A 15493-nucleotide genomic window follows, 5' to 3' on the forward strand; every position below is an offset into this window, starting at 1 on the left:
CTATATACTTTAGATCCTGATTTTAAAAGACCGCCAACTCTTATGACCCCTAATCTAGTTGAGAATCCCAAATCATATCTATGCTTCAAAGAGGGGTCATAAACTGATATTAGCTTTGCAGTGAGAAACTCCTAGTCATATGAGTTCAAAACTATTATTTACGTGGTAAGTAATTATCAAGGTTACGTAAAACAAACGATTATATACAACGAATTCTAATTTCATAACTAACTCTTTGACTTATATCTATTGGATATATATTCTCCCTAGTAATATCTAAGTAAAAAATCCATATGTCAGTTTCCACTCACATAGCCCGCTATTATCTCACGTTATTATCTTCTAATGCTCAAAGTACTACACTCCAGCTGCTCGTCATCCACTTGATCTAATTGTGCATTTAAATGTTTATGAAATGAAAGCGGAGAGCACTCAAAATATGGATAGTTTTTTCAATGCACTCTCACAATATTACCAGCTAACCGCAATACACACAACAGCCCCATTTCATTTTGCTGCCTACGAAAGTCACAACAAACCTGGCCTGGATGATTGGGGGAAATCGCAGTTTGGCCCGCATATGACGCTTGGCAAATGTGGAACAGGAAGCCGTTGCAGTAAAGCGAAATGGTCGCCGGATGTTATGCCCTGCAACGCTAAGTAGGCACTCAGCTCTGCACAAAGGTATATAGAGCAGACATAATAGATGCTGCGCTCCCTACGACCTACCCACCGGCCGGCACCGGTTTGTGGTGTCACCTGCTAGCTTTAGTGTGGCTTATGAAGTACAAATTTGGTTTGCGTGTGTTGGACAAAAAATAGAATATTCACATTTCTCTGTGCATTTCCAACCTACCTTTAAGTATTTAAATGCGCTCACTTGTCTGTAGTGTGTTACAGTGCCGGCAAAAAGTTGTGGATTCTTAGAAATTACAGTCAAGTATGCGGAAAATTACAGCAATGCGTTGGAGAAACATTTTTATTTTTCAATTAAATTGAAAATTATTCACCAAATCCGCTTTAGATTTGTCAGAAGGATGAAACATTTCAATTTCAATTATCATTGCCATTCTGCGCACAGAAAGCAAATACTTGCCAGATTTCGCTGATTTTAGCAAGTCTTCGTTCAACTGCAGGTGCTCGCTAACTGCTGGATGCGCGGGAAGCGACGTTTACTGCCCGTCTATACTTCTCTTTACTTTTATACGCTGCATTCAACTGTCAGCGTACAATCCATGATTTCAGATAGTAAATTTCCTGTTCAATCAAAGCAAATTTCCTACCCCGTAGTTTGGTACGTTGCAGTGTGGCTTTGCTTGCTTTTCGTGTTTTTAACAGAAACTATTTGCTGCGTCTTTTAACCTGCCCAAAGTATTGGCAGCGCAGCAGAGCAAACTCTAAAATGGAAGTTGAAATAACACAACCGGAAGGAAGTGGAGTAAATGCTATTTGAATAGAGTGTCCGTGAGTAGCAAAACGTCAACGTCAGTAGACAAAAAACACCCGGTGAAAGAGTGCAGAGAAAAGTGCAAAAAATCGTTAGCTTATAACCTTCACGAAGTAAAGCGAAGTTGATGTGGAAAATTTTTTCATTTTCTTTATATAAGTATAACAATCGAAAGCAAATTGGGAAATTTGACTTAGTAATCTTTGTTGAAGGGGTGTTGAAACTCAGTGTTATTTCTGAACAATCGGTGGTGGTGGTATGTGAGCTATGTATTAAGGGCATATGATATTTCTAACCAAAACCAAGACTACGAAATTTAGTGATCATAGCGCCATAATTATTGAAGTAATGACGCAAAATTACATTTTCGAAAAACCAATTATATGAGAACTATATGTATTCGTAAACCGATATTTATGATTTATGACACATTACTTTTTATTCCATTTTTTGAAAAATCTGTTCTATGCAAACTATGTTGTATCGTCATCTGTTTTTGATTTTTTTTTACTACACAGTTTTTGTTCTTGAAACGAAATATATAATACAAATTTTCCATTTCATAACTCTACGAAGTTTGATGTAATAATACGTAATTTTACTTTTGAAAAAAACAACGTTATACAGAAATATTGTTAAAGCTCTCCGAAACCACATATATATGAATATCAAAAATGCGACTACTTAGTAAACTTCAGTTAAATATCTAAAGCTGAGGACGAAATTGTGTTCAAATTGATATATGAACTTGGCTGCTTCCACTTAATTAATTTTTCTATGTTTGTCGTTTTTTGAACCAAATTGAACATCGTACTAAAATTTTCTTACACGAAGGGTATAAAATCATAGGTCCACTCAACTGCATGAACACAAGCAACCTTACAATTTTTGACCTTTTCCATTGTAAACTCTTCTGTCTACTTCAAAATGTTGCCGTTGCGGACAGCATAAAATGATAATGCAAGTGCTATTGTAAGAAAAATAGAAAAAACAAAAACGTAAACTCTAAGCAGCAAAGAATGTGCAATAAAATTGCAAATCGGATTCAGAAAATCGCAAGCATACCTTCAGAATCAAAAAGAGGACAAAAGTAAGAAATAAAATTAAAATTCGATAAATACCTGAATGCAAACGAAGGGAGAAACAAAAAGTAGGAAAACATAAAAACATAAAAACACCGCCCGCTACAGCAGACAAATGCTAAAATCACTCGATCTTCAGCAACATCAATATGTTTCAGTTTACTACCGTTATCCCTGCTTTTGCTGGGGTTTGTTGCATTGTGTAATAAAGCGAAAAGAAATACAACAAAGGAGGATTACCAAATACAAAAGTTGCATAAATTGGAAGACGAAAAAGAAAATGATAAAAACGGAAAAGATTTGGCAAATATCACTCTCGTAAGTGGAGTCAAAGACAACTTAAACCTTTTATAGCCATTCAGCAGTATTTGGAGTATAAAAAGATGTCAACACATTTGTCTGACGAGATGACGGCATTACTGATAGCAATATTGCGAAGTGTTTCTCTTAAGATGCACTAGTAGTAATTCTACTTTGAAGAAGAATTTGGGTGCAAAAGATCGTAATTGCTTTAACGACTGGTTTACTCATCAATTGGTGTGAAGTTTAGTGACCAGATTGCTAATATTTTTTGCCAGTAGCGGTGCGAAAGTTACAATAGTACTAACGGTATTTTAAATATATATTTTACTAAATAAAAGGTAGACAAAATTCGATTCCCAATACATATTATATGCGTTTACTATGTATGGATGCGTAGCCCGGTTTCTAAAAGTCAACTGATGTAGTTCCAATATGTATGTATCAAAATATTATATTTACTAAAGAAGATCCAAGATCTTTGTAAACATTTTAAAATAAAAGTCTTAAATTGTTCCTATCAGCGTCATTATCGACTTAGCTATAGCATAACTACAAGGCGAAGTCGGCAGCCACTTCAACTTAACCTAACAAATGACAGCAAAATATAGTTATTAAAACCAATATGTCTTTAACACTTTAAACCAATGCTTCTGGATCTTCCAATATTTCTGCTTGTGTTGCTCTCAAAGAACTCAAACACTTCAAAAAGGACACCACCGTTGCCGCTACTTCATTTAAACAATTTATTTCACCGCACGACGACTACGCAGTCACCTGCTTGACAGCTACTTTGGACTTCATTTAATTAATTTAAACACAACATAACACGCGATTCTCTATGCCGAACTAAAGCAAAGCAAAATGCAGGAATTTACAAAGCAACAAAAAAGTGCTGATATTATTTATTGAGGCGCTTTAAGGATTGCGGCGCGAAAAGCTCCTAAATTTTTTTTATGTGTGTGTGTAGATATATATTTGTTTATGTATGTATGTGTATAGAGTATATATGTATGTTTGTATGTACGTATTTATATAATAATATATGTTTATATGTATTTATGCTCACTTTTGTCGCCACTCCGTAAGACTTCAACGCTGTCACACACGCACGCCTGCCGCTGTCGCCGTGGCACAGGACCGCTCTGACGCTTGTTAAAAAGTAATGCCTTGAAAACAAAAAGCAAATGGCCAAAATTAAGTTAATTTTTACATAAAAATTCAACGCGCAAAAGTTGAAAAGTACGAAAAAGAAACATAAAATCCAAAAAAAAAAATATACGAAACAAGAGCAGACGCGCTGGCAACAATGCCCCCGGCAAAGCGTACTTCGGTACAAAACCCCCAAAAAACAACAAAAGACCGAAAGTAGAAAAATATATGCTCGTTGGCTGGAGCTGAGGTAAAGTGTGTGTGTACCGCCCGCTGGCTATACCGGAAAAGTCAAAAATGTCCCCCGGCTGCTGATAAAGTGTTTTTGCTCGTTGCTACTACATACCATATTGTTGTTGTACTTTTTTCCTTGCTCTGATTTCTCTATTTGGCAGAGAAATGCCTATTTGTAGCAAGCATATCCACGTATCAGCGCCGTGAGCGCGGAAGGGGGGAAATAAAGTTTACACTTGTTATTTTGAAATTATGCTGGCAGTGGCGTGGGCGTAGGAGGAGCGCGCTCTGCAGTGAAAAGTAAAATAAAATACATAAATAAAACCTTTATGCGCCATTCTACCTCCCCATTTGGTAGCAGTTATGAGCTGACAAATTAAATTATATGCACTGCATTACAACTTAAAAGTGTATTCACTTCAACTTTGAAAACGCCTCGTCGAGCAGGGCAGCGCTTGCTGGTGGAACGGGATGAATATTCTTTGAGTGTCATATCGTGGGGAAAACGATTTGTTCTGTGGATTTCAGCTATAATTTTTAAGTAAATTTTTTAAATATACATGTTTATGGAGTTACTCCGTGGTGGTGCTACATCCTGTTTATAAAAACTGTTGTGAAAGTGAATGCTACAGGTATACCGATGATTTGAGAAATATATCAGCTATTTTAAAGGTGTGTGAATGAACGGTCTTCACTATTCAATGAACAGAACTGGAATTATAAACCTGAATTTGACCACGAAGAGTAGGTACACCCATGTTGGAATTAAATTACGACCCAAAATAACGAGATCGGTTTACTTACTTAAGTGCTGGTATAGCTTAGTATTTGGATCCGGTAGATGGCGCTGAGCTTCATAGGTATGTTAAAGTTGTATTTGCCATTCGAACCAGTTCATAGTTAGAATGCATATTTATTAGACTGACAGCTATATGAACTTAAATCGTAAAAGTGACACTAAACTGAAGTATAATTTTTAGATGAATTATAGGTGGTTTAAAATAAGTGAAATTATTCTTGAATTAAGTGAAACACTTTTGAAACCAAAAAAAAACAAAAAGGATAATGTGAAAGCGAGCAAAAGCTTTTGATTGTTCAAACATAAAGCAAACTACTTAAGCTGGATTGCCACATCAGGCATTTCAAGCCTTTCAGCACTTATTCAGCTTAATAAAGCGCTGAATACCTAGTAGTATTTGTTAATATGGAGTTGGACTATTAGATTGTATGAAATCTGAGCTGAAGATTAGATCATATATGCAAAAATGATGTTTGATGCCTTACGTCTCGTGCTGAATTTCGTGCACTTGTTAAGACAATTATTATTTTTATACCCTAAACTGGATATATTAAGTTAGCCACGATGTTTTTAACACAAGGCAACGTCAAAAACCCTCTAAAGTATATATAGAAATGAGCAACACGACGAGCTTTGTCGATTTAGCCATGTCCGTCTGTCCATTCGTCTGTCCGTCTGTATATAAACGAACTAGTCCCTAATTTTTTGAGATATCGATCTGCAATTTTGCACCCGTATTTTGTCACCAAGTATCTCATATAGCTGCCATACGAACTCAACGATCAAAATTATGTGCTTGTTTGGAAAACCTCTTTATTTTATGAGATATTTTGACGAAATTTTGCATGAGTTATGTCCAAGGCAATCGGAAAATCTTCGAAGAAATTGTTCAGATCGAGTCACTGTAGCATATAGCTGCCATACCAATTGACCGATCAAAGTTCTTGTAAGGAATCATTTGTATATGTGAAGTGTACTGTAGCCCAATCATTAGTAACGCAAATCATCTTAATGGCAGCCTTAGTCGCATAACGTAATTGTAAATTCACTTTCAACATTTTTTGTCAACCGGAACCGCACTACAAAGCGTTAAACAAAACAACAACAAAATAAGTTGTTTAATATGCTGCTAATACAGTGATTCGGAGAAATCGATAATTACAACACAGACAACTATTCAATAACCCTTGGTATTTGAGGAACTAAGCTCAGTGCACTAACTCATACATATGCATGTACAATAGGGTGTCCATTATTTTCAAGTTGATTTTTGAAAATGTCCCTCACACAAAACTTCCCGCTCTACAAAAAAGGCATTCATAATTTATTTTTCATAAAACATTCCTTTAAGTTATACGCAGTTAAAGTTATGCATCAAATGTACCATACTGTATTTACACCGTGCACCATGTCGTATGAGCAATACATAATTATATTGTTTAAATCACTTGTATGAATTCTCAGTACATTTGAAGCAGAACTTTTAAAAGAATGTCTTTTTGACAAAAATTAATAAAGACCTATTTTGTAACAAATTTCGTATTAAAATATCACTTTGTGAAAGTTTACTTTCTTAACGCAAAACATCAACAAATTTCGCGTTATATACAAGGGATCCTTGTTTTTAAGGAAAAAACTGAAACTTTTTGCGACGGTTGCAAAAAGACAATCATTTCTGGAAATAGCGAACACCCTAATGTATAACTACACATACATACAAAAAGAGAGAGAGCAAATATTCATATTCATAGCGAAGGCAATAAGCAGCTGTGTGCTGTTGTGCGAAACGCGACTTTTAATTAAATTCCTTCTCGGAATAATATGCGAAAGGATTAGCGGGCAGGATTGTAGGAAATATCAAAAGCTCCACCTTTTCAATGAAATATTGCCTTTGTTATTATATGAACAGCAACCAATATGGTTTCAAAGTGCTTTAAGATAATTCTGAGAACGCATAATTTGTCGAATTAAATTTGTTGACATTCTCTGGCTTGATGCTTTAGCGTTAATGATTTAAGGACAATTTAAAAATATTTTACTGCTTGCTTTGGAAATTTTAAATCAAATATATATTTTTCTGCAGAAAATGGTTGATGTTTTCTCTAAAGAGTTTCTTATTGCTCATTTCGCACATTTGGTCACGTTCAAATCTTATTCTTATTACTCATTATTATCGTCAATTGTACTTGCAATTAAATGAATGTCTAGGATGCAAATAATTATAGTTACTAAAAGACTTCATCATTCGTCGCAAGTTCTTAGGAGAGTGATATTTCTATAGAATATATTCACTATAAAATAAAAATTTTGTGTCCTAATCCACATATTTTTGTAACCCAAATACCGTTGTATTTGTACTTTTTCTCCATCATGATTATTTTCAAATACTATTTGCCGGTGATCTTTTAACCTGCTAAAAGTAAATACTTTTTCGACAATGATTATAAAAGTAGTAAATGTTTATTGTTGAGAATATCTCAAAAAAAAAGCAGCTTGATCTGGTCTTTGTAATTTCCCCACATTTTTATATTATTTTAGTTGATCATGGGAAACTCTTTTAGAAAGTGGTCAGATGGCTGAATTTATAGTCCATAATGATCAATTCAAACCAGCATATGTATATAAAATAGACAACTTTTATCAAGGTTCAACCCCTTAATTACCACACTGCCCTTGAAAAATGATAGTCGTCTTCGATTGGCCACTTTTCCTATCGCTTGACCACTGCTCTCTTGTCAAAAAGCTTATATATGAATGTACTAACAAATTTGAGAACATAAAAGTGGTATATTCACTAGATTTATGGCTGCTGTTTGGTCGATTTGCCACCTACTCAGGTCTTGGAGAAAAACTTACTTTTTCAAAGGCCTCTAAGTGAAAGTTAACGGTCAACATATAACTATAGCTCTGGGCTACGACTTCGGTTAATCCGATTATTGTAGCTACTGGCTTTTTGTGCTTTCTACATAATCATTTGTAGAAAACTCATTTAATCGTTGTTTTTACCCACAGAACTGTGATAAATAATGAGTTGGAGTTTACATAAATAGATGACTGTCTTGTTTGCCCTGTTTTACACATATAAGTAGGAAAGGATAGTCGTCCAAACTTTTATGATATTATAGTTGAAACAAGAAAAGGAGGAGACCATTAAACATCTTCTATGCGATTATATGGCTCTCTATAGGAAAAGAATCGCAATCAGCAGTCGAGGGTTTCTTGACGACGTCTCGGAGGTTGCACGGATAAAACTTTTCCTACTGATGAAGTTAATCAGAAGTACGGGGTGGTTCAGGGAGGAGACAATAGAGTGTGGGAACTTTGGTCCCGGTGGTATCACAATGGGCCCCCTCAAGGCCTAGATGTGTCGAAAGACAGGTACTCTACCTACGTACCTACCTAGTTGAAGCAACTACCAAATTCAATAATTTACATTTCTCGAGAATATCTATGAATATATTGTATATTGCTGATAATTTAAAAAATTCTCTACACTACTATTTTATATGGTGTAATTTTACTGAACATAGGACAATTATTAAAAAATATGGTAAAAGAGCTTTGTTTTTTTTTTTGATTTACGGATAATTGGCAATACTCAACGTTTTCTTTAACCTCGAAACTGAAATTGATACTTTCAGAAATTAGTGATGTATGATGTTATTGAGTGTACATGCATGAAATTATTTTGTGAAAATATGATGACAGCGCCACCTATTACAGCAAATATGAATTTGGGCAACTATGAAATTGTTTTAACCATGCAAATCTCCGCTTTTTGGTAAATTTAAATTAAGACTTAAACCATTTCTAAATCAAATTGTCAACGTTCTATGAATGTCAAGTGCCTAGAATCGATAAATATGCACATTCAAAGCGCAATTTAATTACAGCACACCCTTAACTGGCTCTAGAATTTGAAAATACTGTTATACCAGAAGAACGTACCAGCATCCATTTGGTTAATTTCTACGATATTTTTGTATTTCTTTCCATTCCCCTACTTGCTTATTCAATGCTTGATTGCTGCGCTATGTTTACTTAACCATTCTCACTTTTTTCTTATTATTCTTCGATTTCTTACAGGCCGAGATCTGGAGTGTGTTCATTGCTATTCTACGCAAAAGTGTGCGCAATTTGCAGGCATGCACGGACGTCGGTCTAATCGAGCACGTATTGGTGCGACTGCAGCGCTCCGAAACGGTTGTGGCAGGTATGTATACAACAACAACAATAAGTAAATTTAAGGCGAGCAGTTCTTTGCTGCCAGAGTAGTACGAAAGTACGAGTATGTTAATGCTTTTATGCCAATATGGTTTTAAATCTTTAGCATGTGTAAAAATAATTTTAATTAATATAAGTAAGGAGATTTAAATCCGTGCGGAATTGAATATTCGTATAAAAATTGATGATTCGGAAACAAATGTAAAAACTGAAATATTTTTGTTGAGGAAATCGTTTCTCTATCGCTTTTCCCTCAAATTGTAAAATTACCGTTATACGAAAAGTGGGCGTAATTTTTGTTAGTATTTCTATTTGTTAATTGCATTTATATTTTAAGCTGTATGGTATATAAGAGTCTGGCGGATATTTTGCAAAGTTTTGTTTTGTCAGACATTCCCACGGGACACCTTGCCTCTCTTTAGTTGATTTCAGTTAAGAGAGACCTTTAAATAAGTCGTTTGACTCACTCTCAGCCTACTCTGGATCGCAGTCACAAAGATACCTTTATTTATATACCAACCACGATAAAACTTCCACGAGGCCTTGGCTTACTTTTACTATGCCTTAAGAAACTACTCCACCACTGGTTTGGTTTCACTCAGCTTTATCAATGTGGTATTAGTATTCACACATATGGCATGTACAGAGCTCCTGGGCTCCCCGAAAATCGAATAAAACCGAAAGGCAACAGCAACTAGGCAACACTTCTTTGCTTTCAATCATTTCAAACGATTCCGATTCAATTCACGTCTTTACTTTTTCATTTGCGTGCGTGTATGTGCTCTGCCACAGACTCTCCTCGTGTTTTTTGTAAGTGTTTTACCCACTCACGGCTGAATTTGTCCAATGCCTACGGCAGCTTTAATGCAGTTTTTGCCTTGTCACATCAGTTTTGTCAACGACGCTTGGTTCGTCGTCGTCGCGTCCGTCTACTCAGTGCTGGTTGCCTTGGCGTCGTCAGTATGCGTCAGTTGTCGTGGCTTTGTTTGCTCTTTGGACTTTGGTACGTGTGCTTTCACTAGGCGCTCCTGCTTACAACTTGTTTGTTTTGGTGTTACATGTGCCAGCACACACTCATACGTGATATGAATGGTATGTATGTATGGGTGTGCTGAAGTTGAATACCATTCTGCAGATCGATTTGTGTGCCGCTGGTGGCCTGGGTGTGACCATATCCTTCAGCTAGCATTTGTTTGTTTGCACAGTGATTGAAATAGGAGAATAAGATTATTGAATTAGAAGTAAGAGATTCACATTTTGAAAGAGAGTAAGTGCTGGCAAGTAGGGCGTAGTAACAAATACTTGTTGTATTAAAGCAAATATGATTGCAAAATAGCGGAGGTGATGGTAGATCTATTCATGGACATGAAAATGAATAACTTTTGTGCCAACTCAGTGGATATTCCATTCAATGCTTGTCTACTTCAATATGTTTTATCAGCTGTTTTGCTGCTATGTGGCTCCACATTTACAATATTCAAGCCCATAACCACATCACTAGTGTATGCAGGATGGCCCTTACAATGGATTATCCTTATTACGTAAACAACAGATTTAAAAAATATTTATAATTTTTTAACTATACGAAAAAATTAAATACTAGTTCACCCACAACAGAAAAGAAAACAGTTTCTTAAAACTTCAATGACAATTTACGGCTTCATCTCACAAACAACTTTCTCAATATCCGCTTTAAGCGGTTATGTACAATTGCTAGTCAGAAAAACGGAATTTTTGTGGAAAACACGTTTAAAGTTTTGGGATTCCGTTACACTAACTTAAAAATATCTTACGCTCATATCTCCGACACTATTTGCCAGATTATCAAAATCAAATTTTCGGAGAATATTCTTAAGTTTATGTACATAGGATGTAGGTATATGCAAAAAAAATTGATTTTTTGAAATTTACAAGTCAACATAACTCCTTAAGGAATTGTTCACAAAACATGGGTACCGCATATCAATCCAACAAAAAAATTATGTACCGTATGTGGTTACGTTTACTAAGCTTAGCGGGACAAACCATTTCTCACTTCGAATGCATTGGCTTCGATTGATGATTCCGATGATTAAGGTTTTCCACCGAAATCAAAACGATTTCCCTAAGAAAGATTATATGCATTAAATCCACACTGAGAAACAATAATGAAGTGCGTAGTCATGATGGTAAATATTTCAACAGAACCAGATTCAAAATAGTTACTGAATACTGTGGTGAAGTTGTTTTTATTTTTTCATTTTACAACAACAATACTGTTTAATATTAATCAATAATTAATCTTTAACATATAATAATTTCTGTCTTTCAAGTATTCGAATTCTTCAAATTATTTATCGATCCTGCCAAATTGATATATTTTAAAATAAAGAATATTTCCAAGATACTACTTTAGAGTATGGTATTTATAGTCAGCTCCACCTGCTCACACAACAGTAACCACAAGCAACATCGATATACATAGGTATAACTACTCACATTTCATATATTTATATTATAAATAAAAATCTGAGCAAATGGAAGAGTTCCTCGCACACACAAATTCCTGTGTCGCACCACCAATGCTAACGAAGACATTTTTAGTGCGCTCATTTTCGTTGCTGCGAACACGTTAGCAATTAATTCAATGCTTAAATCTGAGACTAAAGGTGTGGATGGCTGTCGGAGCGAGTGGGCGAGATACAAAGAAAGGCGCAAGCGAGAAGCTGATTTCAAGCAAAAAGAAAACATATATATTTCTATATATATATATCTAATTAGATATATCTACATAAAGGAGTCTCCGAATGTGTGCGCGTGTGTAACTAAAGCTGTCGCAGCGCATTAAAGCGCATATGTTAAGTTACAAGCGAGAATGCGTGTCGCATTCCTTGCTCGTGACGTATATTAGATTAGACACTCCCACACAAGAAACCAAAGATATTCTTGTATTTAATATACATATGTATATGTATAAATTCTTACTTAAATACTACCACACGAAACCAACAAATCTGCGATAATTTTGTAATTGATTAAAGTGGTCGTTAGTTAGTGTGTAGTAAGGTGCGGGTGGCTGAAGCCAATATTGCGGAGAAATCTCAGTATCTATACACACTATATCCAAGATTGTATGTGGCTAATGAACTCCCTAAAATATGCTACGCCTCTTTCGTATGCTGTCACATAAGGTGTTAACCGAAAGTTGCCTATTATGGGGCATGCCAAGGTATGCGAAGCCGATAAAATCACATGCTGTTGGTATTCCTGTTTGGAGTGGTAATTAATTTAGTATTTTTAGTGCATACTTTGTGGCGTTAAAGCTAGCTTTATTGCATTATTGTAAGACATTTGAATGTGATTCATTATTGCTAATACGAAAAACATTTGTTTGGGTGCTAATAGCTTGTTGGTAACTCTAATTTGCTAGAAAAAAAAAAACAAAAAAAAACATATGTATTGTCAAAATGACAAGATATAAAATGATAGGCGCTTCTTTGCATTGAATTCAAGCTCTACTTGATTCGCTGAGTGTGAGATCTTTTGCCAACCGAAAATTGGTTAAGTGTTGCTGTGGACTAATTACTATTTCTTTTCTGTATTTTTGGTCAGAATCTGTCGTTTTCAGAATATAAGCAATTGCTCAGATTCCGTCCGTCTAGAATAGATCAATTCATTTAAAAGGCACACCTAGTGTGAGAACGTAAAGCAGACAATTTAGTAAGTTAAAAAAAAAAAAATTATAAAAAAAATACTGCATCACTTGCTTTAAAAATTTAAGGGAATTTTTTTACATATTTTAAGAATACACACAGAAATGAAAAGAAAAGAAAAAAATTGAATAATTTTCGAGTTATACGCGATGAAACCTTGAAAATTATCTACTAGATGATATTGTTTGTACAAAAACCTACAGTGGGTAAACAATAGCAATTAACGAAATGGCTGCGTTTTAAAAAATAGTTTACATTACCCAAAATGTTGGTCGGTTGTGAACTGCCAAAATTTAGTTTTGTGATCCAATCAAAAAACTGAGGTCATTGCACGGAGAACAACTTTATACAGAACATGCAGAATGAAATTGATAGCATTGAAGCAAATTCGAAAAAATGTAGTTTTGAGAAAAACTCGTTTAAAAGTAAACTGATGAAGCGCGGTAACTCCAAAACTATTCGAGATATCGATTTAAAACTGTAGTATGCTATTTTTAAATGTATAACCTATCGAAATATAAAAGATCGACTTTTTTGTAAATTTTAATATAGCTGTGCTTGTTAAATAATTAATTATGTCGACATAAGTCTATATAGCTTATTTTTGTTCCACTTGTATATATTATATATTTCATATATTAAGTTGAATTACTTCAGATAATTTACTATCTTTCTGTAACCTGGAAGTATGTTCTACTACGACAGAACTTACCATATTTCACAAAATGAAAAATATTGTTTATAACGTCATGCTTATTTTATAGCAAAAGTTAACTTCTGCCTTTAATTTTTACTTCTAACAAAGTTTGTGGCCAGATATAACCTCAAGATTTTTGGCATCGGAACTTATAGCTAAAGTAAATATGTATATATCATTTTTCGATTAGCTTCCGTAATTTACTTGAGTATTCTCACATTTTTACATAAAAATACAAATTTTTGAATTATTTGTTTACTTCTTTGTTGTTCATAGATTTTTTGCCGACAGTAGACAGAAGCAGTTATAATTAATGTGTCTCTAAATTGTAGACATTTTTTGTAGTTACTTTTAAAGTTTCAATGCTCAATTTGCCTATCTATATCAATTTATGTATGCTTCTAATTATATATAATATTTATCAATTCTACAGGCTCAAATTAAAAATTATATGCTCGTGCTTGCGACAATAGGCATTCAGGCGTGCTAATTGCGTAAATTAATGACATCCATACTTGCCTCAAGGGTGACACAGTCACCAAACTGCCACGGAATTGACAAACTGTAACAAATTAGCATAATCTTGTATAGCAAGCAAGCATTGTTGCTACACGTACCCCGTACAACGGTGAATATGAGCTACAAACACCTCATTTACATTTATATGTGTGGATAACAGTGTTTCTATGTAAAGAAATATATATGTATTTGAAACACACATGTCACCAGTCGAGGAAATCATGTGTCTAGAATGTCTAAATTTCCGCATATCAATTTTTTTTTTGCTTTCCATGCACATCCTTTGTGTCTAACATCCTAAGAGTCTCTGAGTATACATAATTTTTCACGCCTTTATGGCTGGGAGCCACCTCAGCAGTTAATTACACTTCTGTTCTTTGGCGCTGATTTTGTGTACAAATGATGCGGATGCGGTGACACACGACACCACTCCGCTGCACCCTTGATGTCGCTGTCAAAGTTCAACTGTTCGAGTGGTAAGCGTCACAAAACGCTTGTGTGACTCCTTTATCTCTATCTTTGGCATTGCTTTGATTTTGCTTTTGCACTCACTCAACCTTTGGTTGCGTCAAATTGGTTGATTTCACACGTTTGATGTGCGACAAACTTGGCTTTGCAGTTCATGTCACGTATACGCCCCGGTCGCTCGGGTTGCCCACTGCGGGCGCACGTGTGTCTGCAGCGTCTGTCGTGCCCGGCACATTTGCCGATTGCGACAGTTGCAACGCTATAAACTGACTTGATGCTCTCACTTGACATTGTCTCCTTTGCCTTCCTCCCCTTAGGTAGCAGGCAGCAGGCAGTTGGCGCCAACACATTTTGCTATTAAATTAAGTTGTCGGAGTTGGTGTCATGCACAAACGGTTTGGCTTTATGAAAGCTTACATGTCATTGACTTGACAATAACCTCAACCCATAATGGAGCGTTTAACCGGAAGTCTTGCTTTGGTTTGGATGCGGCAATTAAATAAAACTACTTCTAATGTATTGATGCCACTTTGTATAGCGTATAGTGCTCCATTACTTTGTTAAAGAATGTTTTGAAGGCAATTGAAGAGAAGCGGTTCTTTAAAGTATAATTCTACCCACCTTTTTGTGAATTGAAGCCAGTCAGGGTATAAATTTCTTATTTCTTGACCAATATTTTCGAATTGTTTCATTTGAAATCTTTTGAGTTTTCAACGAATAATCTAAATGACCGAGAGCCTCTTATTACTTTTCAACAAGTAATTCGAACTGTCTCAAAAATTTAAGATCAGGATGCTAAATTTGTTGTATATTGTGATTTAGAGTAGTGTTCCTTAGTACTAGATAATTGCTTAGCAGCTTTTGCTGGATACTATTATT

General features: G+C 35.1%; 1 protein-coding gene across 17 annotated transcripts in view; it reads left to right on the plus strand.

Moving 5' to 3' along the window:
• The window catches only part of rg (A kinase anchor protein rugose), a 480528-nt gene that overhangs the window by 376288 nt on the left and 88747 nt on the right, over window positions 1–15493 (plus strand). For all 17 annotated transcript variants that reach the window (XM_036366220.2, XM_070110254.1, XM_036366224.2 and 14 more), the window contains one exon: window positions 9101–9227. In XM_036366220.2, the coding sequence (XP_036222113.2) occupies window positions 9101–9227 (127 nt within the window). The remainder of the gene's footprint in view (window positions 1–9100; window positions 9228–15493) is intronic.

This window comes from Bactrocera oleae, chromosome 5, assembly GCF_042242935.1.
Source record: "Bactrocera oleae isolate idBacOlea1 chromosome 5, idBacOlea1, whole genome shotgun sequence".
NCBI lineage: Eukaryota > Metazoa > Arthropoda > Insecta > Diptera > Tephritidae > Bactrocera > Bactrocera oleae.